Below are 19517 nucleotides of genomic sequence, written 5' to 3'. Positions count from 1 at the left end.
TCATATAATGTAATGGGAACCAGGTGTGTACAATCAAGACAAAACAAATGGAAAAAGAAACGTAGATCGGTGGCAGTTAGAAAGCCGGTGACGACGACCGCCGAACGCCGCCCGAACAAGGAGAGGCACCAACTTCGGCGGAAGTCGTGACAGAACTTGTGGATACCATTTTTATGTCTCTGTGTCCAGCATGAAGGAAGTTAGAGGTAGTTTCGCAAGCCAATGCTGACTAGCGTTAGCCCTAAGCTAGTTATCATTGGCTCGCGAAACTACCTCTAACTTCCTTCTTACTGGACGCAAGACAATGGTATCCAGGAGTTCATCTGACTCTGTCTGGGTAAGTAGATAAAGGGCTTCATTGCCAAAATCCTGAAATATCCCTTTAATGGTAGTAGTGATGGTTTTTGCGACTGCACTTGAAGAAACTTTCAAAGTTCTTGAAATGTTCCGTATTGACTGACCTTCATGTTTTTAAGTAATGATGGACTGTCGTTTCTCTTTGCTTATTTGAGCTGTTCTTGCCATAATATGGACTTGGTCTTTTACCAAATAGGGCTATCTTTTGTACACTCCCTCCCTTGTCACAACACAACTGATTGGCTCAAACGCATTAAGAAGGAAATAAATTCCACAAATTAACTTTTAAGAAGGCACACCTGTTAATTGAAATGCATTCCAGGTGACTACTTCATGAAGCTGGTTGAGAGAATGCCAAGAGTGTGAAAAGCGGTCATCAAGGCAAAGGGTGGCTATTTGAAGAATCTCAAATATAAAATATATTTTGATTTGTTTAACACTTTTTGGGTTACTACATGATTCCATAGGTGTTATTTCATAGTTCTGATGTATTCACTATTATTCTACAATGTAGAAAATAATAAAAAATAAAGACAAACCCTGGAATGAGTAGGTGTGTCCAAACCTTTGACTGGTACTGTAAATAGTCAAGTAAAGTACAGATACCCCCCAAAAAACTACTTAAGTATTACTTTAAAGTATTTTTACTTAAGTACTTTACACCAATGTGTGTGTGTGTGTGTGTGTGTGTGTGTGTGTGTGTGTGTGTGTTCATGCGTGCCTGTGTTCTCTATTACCAGGCAGTTCTCTCATCGGTCATGGAGCCCTCAGAGAGTGAGGCTGTGTGTGCTCCCATGATGGCCTTGCCAGAGTGTGTGTGCTCCATCATCAGCCAGTGGGCAGTGGGTTTCCTCTTTACTCTTCAGAACCATATTGTGATAATGGCACACTGTCATCTGGAAGTCAAGTGTCATAATAACATTCCAGCTTTCACCCACTTACTGTAGCTACACTTATCCACGTGTACCCTTTTACTGTAACAGTAAATATTTCCAGGAAATGCTTATTGACTGTAAGGTTTTACTGTAACTCCAATGACAATGTGTTGGGCCAGTGTGGTAGATGTGAGAAACGAAAGGAAGAAGTGAGAGATGACTGTTGGTTTGTGCTGTAGTGTATGTAGAGAGCTTTATTTATAGTATTGGAATAGCTGACAGACTTCTCTGTTGTCGTAGCTGATGGTGATATTGTATGTTGAGGCCTTCTGGCTGACTGGCTGGCAGACTGGCTGGCTGGCTGGGCCTCTTAATGCAATCATACTGTAGATGTTATCTACTTAACCTTTTACTGCAGTGGGCTAAATAAGGGTCACACAGAGTGTTTCTTGGTAGTCTTAAACAAATGTGCTATGAAACAAAAGTATACACCTCACTAGGGCTGTCCCAGACTAAAAGAAATCTTGGTCGACCAAGAGTCGTCTGTTCGTTCGATCAATCGATTGGTATTGTATTTTTCCATATATAGACACATCTATGGGTCTTAATCAAATCAAGTATATGCACTGAGCTTGTCTGATGTTTAAGCAATCTGTTTGATGAAATAATTAAGACACACAAATGACTAGAGGGAGTCTGACTGAAAAGTTATGCTACTGAAATCCCTAATTTGTTTAGGAAAAACATTCCCTATTCACTCAACCCTTTACGTGACACATGAATGCATCACTCTCTTTACGTTACACATGTATGCATCGCATGCACGTGACCAATAGGGCCTGACCTATAGCACATCATTAAATTGGTTATAACAAACTCTGAACACCTTGACACGTGACAGCAAAATGAATGCAGAGGACATAACAAATAAACTTGAAACGGGGGAATGTTTACTGGTTGCTCAGGAGGTAAAGGGGAAGTCAGATGTGTGGAATAAATTTGACTAGTTGTGGAAAATACTGGAGATCAAGAAAAATAAGGGAAGGAGCAAGCGCTGCATGCATATTATGTGTGCCAAACAGGTGCTGTTACTGTAGATTACAATATAATTTTTCTTAGCGTTTGGAACAATGTAAATGACACTTAATAAATGATAAGCGTACCAGAGAGTCTGTTGTAACGTTTCTTTGTTTTTTTGTAATGCCTTTATTACAGCAAAGACTAAAAATAGTCGCATTCATTCGTGAATGCAATTCCCGAAATGGAATGGTTTAGGCCTATTTATTGTTTACGCTAATTATTCAATGGTCGCTTTGTTATTTTATTTTAAAACTAAAATGCTTGATTGCATTTCAAATCATGAATGACTCATATGCTGTGTGATGACATTAATGAATAAATGATTGACTGATACAGTAGCCTATATAAGAACTGAAATATAGGCCTAAGTAAGTTACGGTATTAAGACTAAACAGGATGCGCTCTTCGGCCTACAGCTCGATGGTGGTTATACAAGGCTGCTATACTAAGCCTACTAATGATAATGACATTACTTATTATTATAATGATGATCATGATGATAGTAATAATAACAATAAGAAGGAGATCAAGGAAAAGGAGGGTTATTATTATTGTTATAAGTACGCATTTTCGGACAATTTGGAACAGTGTAAACAACACTAAAGAAATTATAAATAATAGCAGAGGCTGGTCTAACAAAAAAAAAGTGTAAAGTCTTTACAGCATAGTAAAGATTAAAAACAGCCGAATTTTGTGAAATTGTTTATCCGACGTGTGGTTGCGTGTGGCTTGGTGCTCACGGAAATCAGTAAACAAACACTCAAACAGGCAACAGAAGCTAGATCTGTCTTGTTTCTGTAGATATATATGGATAATTTATAAAGCCAGGCACATTTAACAGTTAGGCTATTGATTATAGACCTAATTAAGTTGGGATTTCCTCTCTCCTCACTTTTCTTAGACAATTAAGGCAAGGGCTGTTTTCTCCTCTCCTAACTCCGCTGCTGCCTCCACCGCATTGTTCTCAACACCAATATGCTAGTTAACTTTGCTATCATGATCTAGGAAAAGGCGCCAATTCAACAGCGCACTGATGTGTTTCAGAACCGCGGACAGCGACCATTATCCAACGTGGGAGAAAGCGCATTTCTTATAAAATAATAGTACTTTTATTTGTGTTGCACTATTGTTCTTACATAATATAACCATATACAATTTCAGTAGCACGTCTTAGACTGATGGACTGTGCCATCCCCACGGCCTCCACAATGGATCAGTCCATTCAGACGGGTGCGAATCAGATTGGTGTCTTGTACACTAAGATTTATTTGTAATTTTTTTGCTACTGCTCGACTAAAAAAATCTCGGTCGACCAACAGCCTATCAATCAAACAATCGACCAGTCGACGAAATGGGGTCAGCCCTACACCTCACACACATGATGATGGGCTTTAAAAAATGAATATACCTATACTATGTCAGATATAGAGTTGAAATATATTACATTTTGAGTTTGCATTCCAATATTACACTTTATATACATGACATGGCAGAAGACTGAAATATAACAAAACCGTTTGACATAGAAACACCAGATTTAAGGGCGGGAGTTTTAAAAATAATGTTTATTAATTATGAAATTATGAAAATTATTAATAACATTCCACCCATGAGGCCACTAGAGGACGGTTTGGTAATTTCACTGCAGGAAAGGGGTACAGCTGGATTACCGCCAAAGCAAATGTATACTATAAACCATATGCTCTCTCTCTCTCGATTAATCTCTCTCTCCCCCCCATTCTCTATCCATCTCTAGCTTGCCCACTTCCACCTCTCTCTCCCCCTCTCCTCTCTCTCCCCATCTCTCCTTCTCAATCTCCCTCACGCCCACTCTCTGTCTCTATCTCTCCCCCTCTTCTCGCTCTCTCCCCCGTTGATTTTATTTGATTTCTCTCTCTCTGCTTTTGGTTCTTTTAACCAGGCAGCTCAGTCTTTTGTGTGGAGCGAGACATTTCCTGTCGCATGATGCTGTGTTTGCTTTTCTGAGCCTGGTCCCCAAGTACTGATCGCGTCTGCTGTTGTTTTAACATTCATGGCGCCCCCTCTCTCTATCCCCCATCCTCCTTTTTCTGCCCCCGCCCGACCCCCCACCCGAACATGGCCTGGCCAGACCAGGATGTAACTCTGTGCTCCTCAGAACAAGCCACACACACACTAAGACACACACACACAGACTATGGACCCCTCCATCCCTCCTCTACCTCCCTCCCCAACCCATGTGTCATTGTCTGAGTCAGACAGACCCTGTGGGTATGTGTATCAGTGTGTCTGGCTGTCTCATCCCCATACAGTAGAATGGGCTTAGAGTTGCTGTTGCTCCAGTCCACAGACTGGCAGGACAGGGGAGAGGAGAGTAGAGGGAGGTATGGAAAGAATGCCACCCTACATGACTGTGCAGGTCTGCCTGGGTGGGAGACAATAATAGACAGGCAATGAGAGATCTCACAGTGATGGGGAAGTCTTGTTCTAATCTACATGCTATTAGTTTGGTGCATTTGTACTGAATGGAAGATGATGAATGAGTGAATCTGAATCAATCTCTAGTGAATCAAGGAATATATTATAAGATTATAAGGTTCCTTGCTGTTAATAACGCAATGGCAGTAATAAAATGTTTCTTTCTATCATGTAAATTGAACCCAATAGTGGCATCTGTTATTGAGAACTGCAGAATGATAAAGTCTACATCCCAAACGGCGCCCTATTCCCTACTTAGAGCACTACATTTAGATCCAGACTTTTGGTAGTGCAGTGTATTGAGGGAATAGGGTGCCATTTGGGATGCAGCCAAAGTGACCCTTCTGTAACCAGCAGGAATGCAGTGCAGCATTTGAGCCTCCCCTATCCTCCCAGAAGCCCTGTGACAGGCAGCCAATCTGGGACAGACAGCAGGACAACTAAGTGACAGGGTCAGGGGACCTACAGAGATTGCACCCAGGGGAGACAGCTCTCTGGCTGGGTGCCATGTTCCCAACATCCCCTCTGGATCTGGCAGCACATGGAAGGGAAGAGGGGGGCACAAGAAATACCTCTCAATCCAACTGGGATCTGCACTGTAAAAAAATGTGGACTTCAGAAGGACAATACATTTTGCTATTGTGTGAACGTTTGTTCACTCAACAAACTTTACTTTGAATGTATAAAAACTTGTTGAGTCGAATTACAAATTTGTGTTTGCCGTTGGAAGGCAACACTGTATGTTGGTTCAGCTATATGCTCAAATGTTAACCAAACTCACAATCCTATTACAGCTGGTTGCCTTACAATTGTACGATGAATTAACAAACTCTGCTCGAAGTGAGCTGAATTTGAACAGCATGTTGAGTAAAATTACAAGCGTATGTTTGCTCAAAACCACACCCATCATTATAATATTTCCCAGCATGCTATATTGCAGGTTGATTTTCAGAATTGTTTGTTTCAATACCTGTGTTTTTGCATGTACATTAATTTGTTAATTCATCTTATGCTACACAGACATAAATAAATACAAATTCTAAACTAATCCAATCTGTTAGTAGTTGGACTTTTTGCACCCGTTACTGAGATGGCAGTTTCAGTTTATATGATTTAGGTAGTCTCAATAATCAATCTTCCCTACCCTGGCAGTCATTCTCAATGCAGGTTGCAGGTGATTAAAAGTTCAAAATGTTGGATATCCTCACTCTGGCTGGATTCTAATAGGAATTGCACATCACTTTGCAAGTCAGCATAATGTGACTTGCAGGAGTTTTAGACCACTGCGTTTGGGTGTAATTATGCCCTCAAAGAAAGGCCTTATGATATATGTAATGTATTGTCATAAAGAGTTAGGGTTTTACACTTGGAAATATGCAAATAAGGTAGAATAAATTCCTAAAATTCAAAGTTGAGTGAACATACAATTCAACTTGAGAATGTACAGTGCCAGTCAAAGTTTGGACACACCTACTCATTCCAGGGTTTTTCTTTATTTTTTACTATTTTCTACATTGTAGAATAATAGTGAAGACATCAAAACTATGAAATAACACATATGGAATCATGTAGTAACCAAAAAAGTGTTAAACAAATCACAATATATTTTATATTTGAGATTCTTCAAAGTAGCCACCCTTTGCCATGATGACAGCTTTGCACACTCTTGGCATTCTCTCAACCAGCTTCACCTGGAATGCTTTTCCAGCAGCCTTGAAGGAGTTCCCACATATGCTGAGCACTCGTTGGCTGCTTTTTCTTCACTCTGCGGTCCAACTCATCCCAAACCATCTCAATTGGGTTGAGGTCGGGTGATTGTGGAGGCCAGGTCATCTGATGCAGCACTCAATCACTCTCCTTCTTGGTCAAATAGCCCTTACACAGCCTGGAGGTGTATTGGGTCATTGTCCTGTTGAAAATAGTAATAATAATAATAATAATAATATGCCATTTAGCAGACGCTTTTATCCAAAGCGACTTACAGTCATGCGTGCATACATTTTTTTTGTGTATGGGTGGTCCCGGGGATCGAACCCACTACCTTGGCGTTACAAGCGCCGTGCTCTACCAGCTGAGCTACAGAGGACCAAGTCCCACTAAGCACAAACCAGATGGGATGGCGTATCGCTGCAGAATGCTGTATTAGCCATGCTGGTTAAGTGTGCCTTGAAATCTAAATAAATCACTGACAGTGTCACCAGCAAAGCACCCCCACACCATCACACCTCCTCCTCCATGCTTCACGGTGGGAACCACACATGCAGAGATCTTCCATTCACCTTCTCTGCGTCTTACAAAGACACAGCGGTTGGAACCAAAAATCTCACATTTGGACTCATCAGACCAAAGGACAGATTTCCACCGGCCTAATGTCCATTGCTCGTGTTTCTTGGCCCAAGCAAGTCTCTTCTTCTTATTGGTGTTCTTTAGTAGTGGTTTCTTTGCAGCAATTCGACCATGAAGGCCTGATTCACGCAGTCTCCTCTGAACAGTTGATTTTGAGATATGTCTGTTATTTGAAATCTGTGAAGCATTTATTTGGGCTGCAATGTCTGAGGCTGGTAACTCTAATGAACTTATCCTCTGCAGCAGAGGTAACTCTGGGTCTTCCTTTCCTGTGGCGGTCCTCATGAGAGCCAGTTTCATCATAGCGCTTGATGGTTTTTGCGACTGCACTTGAAGAAACTTTCAAAGTTCTTGAAATTTTCCAGATTGACTGACCTTCATGTCTTAAAGTATTGATGGACTGTCATTTTTCTTTGCTTATTTGAGCTGTTCTTGCCATAATTCTTGGTATTTTACCAAATAGGGCTATCTTCTGTATACCCCCCCTACCTTGTCACAACTGATTCACTCAAACGCATTAAGAAGGAAAGAAATTCCATCAATTCACTTTTAACAAGAAACACATGTTAATTGAAATGCATTCCAGGTGACTACCTCATGAAGCTGGTTGAGAGAATGCCAAGAGTGTGCAAAGCTGTCATCAAGGCAAAGGGTGGCTACTTTGAAGAATCTCAAATATAAAATATATTGTGGTTTGTTTAGCACTTCTTTGGTTACTCCATGATTCCATATGTGTTATTTCATAGTTTTGATGTCTTCACTATTATTCTACAATGTAGAAAATAGTAAAAATAAAGAAAAACCCTTGAATGAGTAGGTGTGTCCAAACTTTTGACTGGTACTGTATGTTGGTTCAGCTATATGCCGAAATGTTGAGCAAACTCACACTCCTATTGCAGCTGGTTGCCTTAAAATTGTACGTTGAATAAAAAAAAAAGTTTTACAGTCTGACTGGGAGAGTGGATACCCATTTGGTTGAATCAATGTTGTTTCCACTTCATTTCAATGAAATTATGTTGAACCAAAATGGAATAGACATTGAATTGACTTCTATGCCCAGTGAGTAGGGATGAAAGATGCAGAAAGCCCTTGTCTATCCTCCCTATTGTATGTGGGACATGTTGGATGAGGTGCTGTGTGTGGAGAAAGACACACACACACAAACCCCTGGATGTGCTGCGGTGGATGTTTCAGCTGTAAAACACACTGGAATATGAATGAAAGATTTATAGGAATAAGACAAAACCCTCTTATGAAACATTTGAGAAATAACATGGCAGTTTGATGAGGGGTATTTCCTCACGAGGTGACTCATAAATCGGCATCTCTGTGCTGTAGATATTGTTATACATTGTTGTAAATGGATTGTTGTAAATTGCTATTGTTGTTGTTGTTTTTAATTACATTGAGTGCATGTGAAGTGTCGATCTTGCCCACCTGTTATCTTGCTGCAAAATGAGGACCACAATGGAAATAAGCCTCCGGGCTTGATTGTGTTTTTATCCTCAATAATCTTTTATGTATGTAATATTGTCTCTGGCTGGAGCAGCCTACTGCTTTTAATTATCCAATAAATGTAATCAATCTTAACACACAGCAATACAAGTAGCTCTCCAATCGCACTTAGTAGGAAACATGAGCTAGCTTATTGATCAGCTATGGACCAAGTATGGCGATGAAACAACCCCATTAGTTTTCATTTGTGTGTTGCTTCATATGTTAATGTGCTTGAGTGGGTGTTTTTATGTGCTTCCGCATGTCCTAACCATGTCCAAGGATGTAGATCATTTCCTTTCCTCCTTTCCGGCTCCTTGAGGAATGAGCAAGAACCAAATGCAAACTAAGCTAATTGCCAGTGTTATATTAGGGGACAATGAAGGTTGACCAGGTCGTTTCCATTCTCTCCGTTATGCATAATGTACTGTAAGTTAATAAATGCTTAATTTAAGCCTGTTATTGTAGTTTTACTTTCTTATTGACACATCCACTGCTGGTACTAGAAGAAGAATGACACCTTCTTCTCTCTATACATATCTATTTTTCTCTCACTCTCTCTCTCTCTCTCTCTCTCTCTCTCTCTCTCTCTCTCTCTCTCTCTCTCTCTCTCTCTCTCTCTCTCTCTCTCTCTCCTCTCTCCATCTATCTGTTTTGTAGAACATTGATGTGACAAACTTCAGCAGCAGCTGGAGTGATGGCCTGGCGTTCTGTGCTCTCCTCCACACCTACCTGCCCGCACACATCCCTTACCAGGAACTCATCAGTCAAGACAAGGTACCCACCTCACACACACACACGCATGCATACATGCAGACAATTGCACGAACACACACACACTCATTCATTCATCATTCCAATTAAGAGCTCATGAACATGGACACCCACACTGATGTGACATTTCAGATACACACATGCATGCCAGTAACATGATTACCTTCTACTTTCTCAATACATTTATTCTTCAAGAACATTTTAGAGTACCTCCAAAGCACCATTCATAGCGCAGCATTTTAATACCGTACACTAAAGGTTAATGTATGAGAAACAAAGGCTGAGATATACTAAAGGCATGCAGGGGCACACAACCTGTTTTGCGTGTTACAGCATGTAAAACCAACTGAATGTGGTGGACCATGTACCTTTACATTTGGGAGATCCTCCAAAGCACCATTGATAGGGACACATTTTAATCCCTTAGACTAAGGTTAGATTCAATCCGGACCGTGGAAGATCCGCGCTATAGCGCAATTGAATTTTAAAGGCAATGTTTCTGCATTCGCGAAGGCTGCATTCACGGTAAACACTGCTAATGTCGGCTAAACCAGAAATTATATTAACATTTCAATTGCACTATAACGCGGATCTTCCGTGGTCCGGAATGAATCCAGCCCTAAAGGCTTTTGTATGACAAACACAGAGTATGTATCTTTAAAGCCACCCTCTATCACTTGGTGTTAAAGAGAAGCAGCTATGTTTTAGTGTTGACAGACAGTCCTGCTGTATGTATATGCAGGTGGCAGAAGGGCGCAAAAACTCAGCAAACAGGCTCCGCTTCGTGCCATGGGTTGGGTTCAGCACCCCTGTGTTTATTCAACCAGCTCACTATAAACAAACAGAGGACTACACTTCGGCACACACATACACAAACACACACCCGATGCTGCACGCTATACGTGACAAATTAGCCAGGCTGATCACTATGGTAAAACCTTCCCATGCCGTCCCGATGACAGGGGTTACACGTACAACACACAACATACAAATTCATATAATTTTAAATTAAGTTCAATCACTTTGGTATGCAAAGGAAAAAGGAGACACAAATAATTGACCCTCCAACCACACTTACCCAACCCCACCCATCCAACATGTCTCCAACCCCACTCATCCACTCTCCACTCTCCCGCCCCATCTCCCGGCGACCCCATAATGACAAAGCGAAAACAGGTTTTTAGAATTTTTTGCAAATGTATTCCAAATAAAAAACAGAAATACCTTATTTACATAAGTATCCAGACCCTTTGCTATGAGACTCCAAATTGAACTCAGGTGCATCCTGTTTCCATTGATCATCCTTGAGATGTTTCTACAACTTGATTGGAGTCCACCTGTGGTAAATTCAATTGATTGGACATGATTTGGAAAGGCACACACCTGTCTATATAATGTCCCATAGTTGACAGTGCATGTCAGAACAAAAACTAAGCCATGAGGTCGAAGGAATTGTCCGTAGAGCTCCGAGACAGGATTGTGTCGAGGCACAGATCTGGGGAAGGGTACCAAAACATTTCTGCAGCATTGAAGGTCCCCAAGAACACAGTGGCCTCCATCATTCTTAAATGGAAGAAGTTTGGAACCACCAAGACTCTTCCTAGAGCTGGCTGCCAGGCCAAACTGAGCAATTGGGGGAGAAGGGCCTTGGTCAGGGAGTTGACCAAGAACCCGATGGTCACTCTGACAGAGCTCCAGAGTTCCTCTGTGGAGATGGGAGAACCTTCCAGAAGGACAACTATCTCTGCAGCACTCCACCAATCAGGCCTTTATGGTAGACTGGCCAAACAGAAGCCGCTCCTCAGTAAAAGGCACATGACAGCCTGCTTGGAGTTTGCCAAAAGGTATCTAAAGGACTCTCAGACAATGAGAAACAAGATTCTCTGGTCTGATGAAACCAATATTAAACCCTTTGGCCTGAATGCCAAGCTTCACGTCTGGAGGAAACCTGGCACCATCCCTACGGTGAAGCATGGTGGTGGAAGCATCATGCTGTGGGGATGTTTTTCAGCGGCATGGACTGGGAGACTAGTCAGGATCGAGGGAAAGATGAACGAAGCAAAGTACAGAGAGATCCTTGATGAAAACCTGCTCCAGAGCGCTCATGACCTCAGACTGTGGCGAAGGTTCACCTTCCAACAGGACAACGACCCTAAGCACACAGCCAAGGCAACGCAGGAGTGGCTTCGGGACAAGACTCTGAATGTCCTTGAGTGGCCCAGCCAGAGCTCGGACTTGAACTCGATCTAATATCTCTGGAGTGACCTGAAAATAGTTGTGCAGCAACGCTCCCCATCCAACCTGACAGAGCTTGAGAGGATCTGCAGAGAAGAATGGGATAAACTCCCCAAATACAGTTGTGCCAAGCTTGTAGTGTCATACCCAAGAAGACTTGAGGCTGTAATCGCTGCCAAAGGTGCTTCAACAAAGTACTGAGTAAAGGGTCTGAATACTTATGTAAATGTGATATTTCTGTTTTGTATTTTCAATAAATTTGCAAACATTTCTAAAAACATTTGTTTTTGCTTTGGCATTATGGGGTATTGTGTTTAGATTGATGAGGGAAAAAACGATGTAATCAATTTTAGAATAAGGATGTAACGTAACAAAATGTGGAAAAGGTCAAGGGGTCTGAATACTTTCCGAATGCACAGTGCCTTCAGAAAGCATTCACACCCCTTGACCTTTTCCACATTTTATTGTGTTACAGCCTGAATTTTAAATGGATTAAATTTAGATTTTTTGGTCACTGGCCTACACACAATACCCCATTAATGTCAAAGTGGAATTATGTTTTTTTTACATTTTTACAAATCAATTAAAAATGAAAAGCTGAAATGTCTTGAGCCATTAAGTATTCAACGCCTTTGTTATGGCAAGCTTCAGTCGAGCAGTGAATTTCAAACACAGACCAGGGAGGTTTTCCAATGCTTCGCAAAGAAAGACACCTATTGGTAGATGGGTAAAAATAAATAAAGCAAACATTGAATTTCCCTTTGAGCATGGTGAAGTTATTAATTACACTTTGGAGGGTGTATCAATACACCCAGTCACTGCAAAGATACAGGCGTCCTTCCTAACTTAGCTGCCGGAGAGGATAGAAACCGCTCAGGGATATCACCATGAGGCCAATGGTGACTTTAAAACGGTTACAGAGTTTAATGGCTGTGATAGGAGAAAACTGAGGATGGAGCAACAACATTGTAGTTACTCCACAATACTAACCTAATTGACAGGGTGAAAAGAAGGAAGCCTGTACAGAATACAAATATTCCAAAACATGCATCCTGTTTGCAAAAAGGCAAAATGTTATGTTTGGGGAAAAATGTTATGTTTGGGGAAAATCTAATACAACACATTACTCTGTAGCTCAGCTGGTAGAGCACGGCGCTTGTAACGCCAAGGTAGTGGGTTCGATCCCCGGGACCACCCATACACAAAAATGTATGCACGCATGACTGTAAGTCGCTTTGGATAAAAGCGTCTGCTAAATGGCATATTATTATATTATATTATATTACAGTGGAGAAAAAAAGTATTTAGTCAGCCACCAATTGTGCAAGTTCTCCCACTTAAAAAGATTAGAGAGGCCTGTAATTTTCATCATAGGTACACGTCAACTATGACAGACAAAATGAAAAAAAAAAATCCAGAAAATCACATTGTAGGATTTTTAATGAATTTATTTGCAAATTATGGTGGAAAATAAGTATTTGGTCAATAACAAAAGTTTCTCAATACTTTGTTATATACCCTTTGTTGGCAATGACACAGGTCAAACGTTTTCTGTAAGTCTTCACAAGGTTTTCACACACTGTTGCTGGTATTTTGGCCCATTCCTCCATGCAGATCTCCTCTAGAGCAGTGATGTTTTGGGGCTGTCGCTGGGCAACACGGACTTTCAACTCCCTCCAAAGATTTTCTATGGGGTTGAGATCTGGAGACTGGCTAGGCCACTCCAGGACCTTGAAATGCTTCTTACGAAGCCACTCCTTCGTTGCCCGGGCGGTGTGTTTGGGATCATTGTCATGCTGAAAGACCCAGCCACGTTTAATCTTCAATGCCCTTGCTGATGGAAGGAGGTTTTCACTCAAAATCTCACGATACATGGCCCCATTCATTCTTTCCTTTACACGGATCAGTCGTCCTGGTCCCTTTGCAGAAAAACAGCCCCAAAGCATGATGTTTCCACCCCCATGCTTCACAGTAGGTATGGTGTTCTTTGGATGCAACTCAGCATTCTTTGTCCTCCAAACACGACGAGTTGAGTTTTTACCAAAAAGTTCTATTTTGGTTTCATCTGACCATATGACATTCTCCCAATCCTCTTCTGGATCATCCAAATGCACTCTAGCAAACTTCAGATGGGCCTGGACATGTACTGGCTTAAGCAGGGGGACACGTCTCACACTGCAGGATTTGAGTCCCTGGCGGCGTAGTGTGTTACTGATGGTAGGCTTTGTTACTTTGGTCCCAGCTCTCTGCAGGTCATTCACTAGGTCCCCCCGTGTGGTTCTGGGATTTTTGCTCACCGTTCTTGTGATCATTTTGACCCCACAGGGTGAGATCTTGCATGGAGCCCCAGATCGAGGGAGATTATCAGTGGTCTTGTATGTCTTCCATTTCCTAATAATTGCTCCCACAGTTGATTTCTTCAAACCAAGCTGCTTACCTATTGCAGATTCAGTCTTCCCAGCCTGGTGCAGGTCTACAATTGTGTTTCTGGTGTCCTTTGACAGCTCTTTGGTCTTGGCCATAGTGGAGTTTGGAGTGTGACTGTTTGAGGTTGTGGACAGGTGTCTTTTATACTGATAACAAGTTCAAACAGGTGCCATTAATACAGGTAACGAGTGGAGGACAGAGGAGACTCTTAAAGAAGAAGTTACAGGTCTGTGAGAGCCAGAAATCTTGCTTGTTTGTAGGTGACCAAATACTTATTTTCCACCATAATTTGCAAATAAATTCATTAAAAATCCTACAATGTGATTTTCTGGATTTTTTTCTCTCAATTCGTCTGTCATAGTTGACGTGTACCTATGATGAAAATTACAGGCCTCTCTCATCTTTTTAAGTGGGAGAACTTGCACAATTGGTGGCTGACTAAATACTTTTTTCCCCCACTGTATATTATATTACTGAGTACCACTCTCCATATTTTCAAGCATAGTGGTGGCTGCATCATGTTATGGGTATGCTTGTAGTCGTTAAGGACTGGGGAGTTTTTCAGGATAAAAAATAAACGGAATAGAGCACAGCCAAAATCCTAGAGGAAAACCTGATTCAGTTTTCTTTCCACTAGACACTGGGAGATGAATTCACCTATCAGCAGGAGAATAACCTAAAACACAAGACCAAATCTACACTGAAGTTGCTTACCAAGAAGACAGTGAATGTTCCTGAGTGTCCGAGTTACAGTTTTGACTTAAATCTGCTTGAAAATCTATGGCAAGACCTGAAAATGGTTGTCTAGCAATGATCAACAACCAATAAGACAGAGTTTGAAGAATTTTGAAAATAATAATGGGCAAATGTTGCACAATCCAGGTGTGGAAAGCTCTTAGAGACTTACCCAGAATGACTCACAGCTGTAATCGCTGCCAAAGGTGCTTCTACAAAGTATTGACTTCTGTATTTCATTTTCAATAGATTTGCAAAAAATTATAAAAACATGTTTTCACTTATGGGGTAATGAATATAGATGGGTGTGAGAACAAAAATCAATTTAAACCATTTTGAATTCAGACTGTAACACAACAAAATGTTGAATATGTCAAGGGGTATGAATACTTTCTGAACTTTTTGAATGGCTAGCTCAGAATATTAGTTTTCCAAAAGAAGATTGAGGTCAGTACTTTCGGGAGCCTAGATCATGTATTTAGAAAACCCATCATTGGATGGTTCGGTAGTTGGGTAGCTGACCTAGGTTGTAAATATAGAAAAAAAGGAGTTGTCTGGTAATGTCTTTCAAATCTTGGAATGGATACAGATTCCACATTTGGACCATTGGGGGGATACAATAGATAGCAAGGCATTATTGTTAAATATTGGAGAATGGGCATGCCATTTTGATTCCTAGTTACATAGTTTTCTCAATTTTGCACCAAATATAAATTGTGTGAGCAATAATAGGACCAGTTTACATTGTTTAAGAGATATATCAGTGAAGACCACCTCTTCCAAAGCAATAGTAGACACCATATTTCTCTCTATACTCAGCCAGAAGAATCATGTCTAAACCAATTTAGGATGGGGCAAAATGCTAGTGCTTGGAAATACAATTTAAAGTTTTGTACAGATAGTCCTCTTACGTCTTTCCCTCTTTGTAAGTTAGTTAATTTTATCCGGGATCGGTTAACTTGAAATATACATTTTGAAACAGCACTATGAATTTTATCCCAATAGCCAGAAGGGGGACACACATGGGGCGCATTTAACTACAGAAATTCAGCCGTGGCAATATATTCATTTCGACAATAGATATTCTGCAGGTTATAGCAACTGGGATGTTAGTCCATCTACTGAGGTCAGATGGAGTTTATTAGAATGTTCTGTTAAAGTTTCTGACAATGGTTTTATCTAAGGAAGGAAATATACTGTATCTACTCATAAATATTTAAAATGGGAAACGATTGGGATTCCATAAGTCTTGAGAGGCAGAAGGGCTGATTTGGTTAGATACATTTTATTACTTGAGATGAAGCTGAATTTATCTACAAACTTCAATGCGTTTGGGAGTGATTGAGATACATTGTCTAGATATAGTAAAATATAATCTGTGCATAATCAGATGAAGTGATCTGCAGATTTTAGGGAAATTTGTGTTATTTCCTTCAATTGACAAATTGCCTGGGCCAGGGGGTCCATTGATAATAGAAATAGCAGAGAGGAATTCTTAATTATTTTAGAAAGGACTTAGTCTGGCCTGTTGTGGATTTACAATCAGAGGTACAGTTGAAGTCAGAAGTTTACATACACTTAGGTTGGAGTCATTAAAACTCGTTTTTCAACCACTCCACACATTTCTTGTTAACAAACTATTTTTATTTTTTATTTTTTTATTTCACCTTTATTTAACCAGGTAAACCAGTTGAGAACAAGTTCGACCTGGCCAAGATAAAGCAAAGCAGTGCGATAAAAACAACAACACAGAGTTACATATGGGGTAAAACAAAACAAAGTCAAAAATACAACAGAAATACATATATATACAGTGTGTGCAAATGTAGCAAGTTATGGAGGTAAGGCAATAAATAGGCTATAGTGCAAAAATAATTACAATTAGTATTAACACTGGAATGATAGATGTGCAAGAGATGATGTGCAAATAGAGATACTGGGGTACAAATGAGCAAAATAAATAACAATATAGGGATGAGGTAGTTGGGCGGGCTAATTTCAGATGGGCTGTGTACAGGTGCAGTGATCGGTAAGGTGCTCTGACAACTGATGCTTAAAGTTAGTGAGGGAGATAAGTGTCTCCAGCTTCAGAGATTTTTGCATTTCGTTCCAGTCATTGGCAGCAGAGAACTGGAAGGAATTGCGGCCAAAGGAGGTGTTGGCTTTGGGGATGACCAGTGAGATATACCTGCTGGAGCGCAGACTACGGGTGGGTGTTGCTATGGTGACCAATGAGCTAAGATAAGGCGGGGATTTGCCTAGCAGTGATTTATAGATGGCCTGGAGCCAGTGGGTTTGGCGACAAATATGTAGTGAGGACCAGCCAACAAGAGCGTACAGGTCACAGTGGTGGGTATTATATGGGGCTTTGGAGACAAAACGGATGGCACTGTGATAGACTACATCCAATTTGCTGAGTAGAGTGTTGGAGGCTATTTTGTAAATGATATCGCCGAAGTCAAGGATCGGTAGGATAGTCAGTTTTACGAGGGCATGTTTGGCAGCATGAGTGAAGGAGGCTTTGTTGCGAAATAGGAAACCGATTCTAATTTTTAACTTTGGATTGGGGATTCTTAATGTGAGTCTGGAAGGAGAGTTTACAGTCTAACCAGACACCTAGATATTTGTAGGATATTTGTAGGACCTTGAGCGTGGCTGAAGTGCACCCATGACCAGCTCGGAAACCGGATTGCATAGCGGAGAAGGTACGGTGGGATTCGAAATGGTCGGTGATCTGTTTGTTGACTTGGCTTTCAAAAACTTTTGAAAGGCAGGGCAGGATGGATATGGGTCTGTAACAGTTTGGATCTAGAGTGTCACCCCCTTTGAAGAGGGGGATGACCGCGGCAGCTTTCCAATCTCTGGGGATCTCAGACGTCACGAAAGAGAGGTTGAACAGGCTAGTAATAGGGGTTGCGACAATTTCGGCGGCTAGTTTTAGAAAGAAAGGGTCCAGATTGTCTAGCCCAGATGATTTGTAGGGGTCCAGATTTTGCAGCTCTTTCAGAACATCAGCTGTCTGGATTTGTGTGAAGGAGAAGCGGGGGGGGCATGGGCAAGTTGCAGCGGAGGGTGCAGAGCTGGTGGCCGGGGTAGTGGTAGCCAGGTGGAAAGCATGGCCAGCCGTAGCAAAATGCTTGTTGAAATTCTCGATTATTGTAGATTTATCGGTGGTGATAGTGTTTCCTAGCCTCAGTGCAGTGGGCAGCTGGGAGGAAGTGCTCTTATTTTCCATGGACTTTACAGTGTCCCAAAACTTTTTGGAGTTAGTGCTACAGGATGCAAATTTCTGTTTGAAAAAGTTAGCCTTTGCTTTCCTAACTGCTTGTGTATATTGGTTCCTAACTTCCCTGAAAAGTTGCATATCGCAGGGGCTATTTGATGCTAATGCAGTACGCCACAGGATGTTTTTGTGCTGGTCAAGGGCAGTCAAGTCTGAGGAGAACCAGGGGCTATATCTGTTCTTAGTTCTGTATTTTTTGAATGGGGCATGTTTATTTAAGATTGAGAGGAAATTACTTTTAAAGAACAACCAGGCATCCTCTACTGACGGAATGAGATCTATATCCATCCAGGATACCTGGGCCAGGTCAATTAGGAAGGCCTGCTCGCTGAAGTGTTTTTGGGAGCGTTTGACAGTGATGAGGGGTGGTCGTTTGACCGCGGACCCGTTACGGACGCAGGCAATTAGGCAGTGATCGCTGAGATCCTGGTTGAAGACAGCGGAGGTGTATTTAGAGGGTAAGTTAGTCAGGATGATATCTATGAGGGTACCCATGTTTACGGATTTAGGGTTGTACCTGGTAGGTTCGTTGATCATTTGTGTGAGATTGAGGGCATCTAGTTTAGATTGTAGGATGGCCGGGGTGTTAAGCATATCCCAATTTAGGTCACCAAGCAGTACGAACTCTGAGGATAGATGGGGGGCAATCAATTCACATATGGTGTCCAGGGCACAGCTGGGGGCTGAGGGGGGTCTGTAGCAAGCGGCAACAGTGAGAGATTTATTTCTGGAAAGGTGGATTTTTAGAAGTAGAAGCTCAAACTGTTTGGGCACAGACCTGGATAGTATGATAGAGCTCTGCAGGCTATCTCTACAGTAGATTGCAACTCCACCCCCTTTGGCAGTTCTATCTAGACGGAAAATGTTATAGTTGGGGATGGAAATTTCAGAATTTTTGGTGGCCTTCCTAAGCCAGGATTCAGACACTGCTAGAACATCAGGGTTGGCGGAGGTTAACAAACTATAGTTTTGGCAAGTCGGTTAGGACATCTACTTTGTGCATGATGCAAGTAATTTTTCCAACAATTTTTTACAGACAGAATATTTCACTTATAATTCACTGTATCACAATTCCAGTGGGTCAGAAGTTTACATACACTAAGTTGACTGTGCCTTTAAACAGCTTGGAAAATTCCAGAAAATGATGTCATGGCTTTAGAAGTTCTGATAGGCTAATTGACATCATTTGAGTCAATTGGAGGTGTACCTGTGGATGCATTTCAAGGCCTACCTTCAAACTCAGTGCCTCTTTGCTTGACATCATGGGAAAATCAAAATAAATCAGCCAAGACCTCAGAAAAGCAATTGTAGACCTCCACAAGTCTGGTTCATCCTTGGGAGCAATTTCCAAACGCCTGAAGGTACCACATTCATCTTTACAAACAATAGTACGCAAGTATAAACACCATGGGACCACGCAGCCGTCATAACACTCAGGAAGGAGACGCGTTCTG

General features: G+C 41.4%; 1 protein-coding gene across 3 annotated transcripts in view; it reads left to right on the top strand.

Annotated features, from left to right (window-relative positions):
• Window positions 1–19517, top strand: part of LOC311136549 (cytospin-B-like) — a 117400-nt gene that overhangs the window by 68257 nt on the left and 29626 nt on the right. For 2 of the 3 annotated variants that reach the window (XM_084170721.1, XM_084170722.1), the window contains exon 11: window positions 9270–9386. In XM_084170721.1, coding sequence (XP_084026847.1) covers window positions 9270–9386 — 117 coding nt within the window. Of the gene's footprint in view, window positions 1–1097; window positions 2393–9269; window positions 9387–19517 lie in introns of those variants that run through there. The other variant, XM_084170723.1, reaches the window with a different exon arrangement.

This window comes from Coregonus lavaretus (genome assembly GCF_964263955.1).
Source record: "Coregonus lavaretus genome assembly, chromosome: 10".
In the NCBI taxonomy this organism is placed as follows: domain Eukaryota; kingdom Metazoa; phylum Chordata; class Actinopteri; order Salmoniformes; family Salmonidae; genus Coregonus; species Coregonus lavaretus.
The sequence above is the reverse complement of the archived record's forward strand: the minus strand, read 5'-3'. Positions and strand labels throughout refer to the sequence as shown.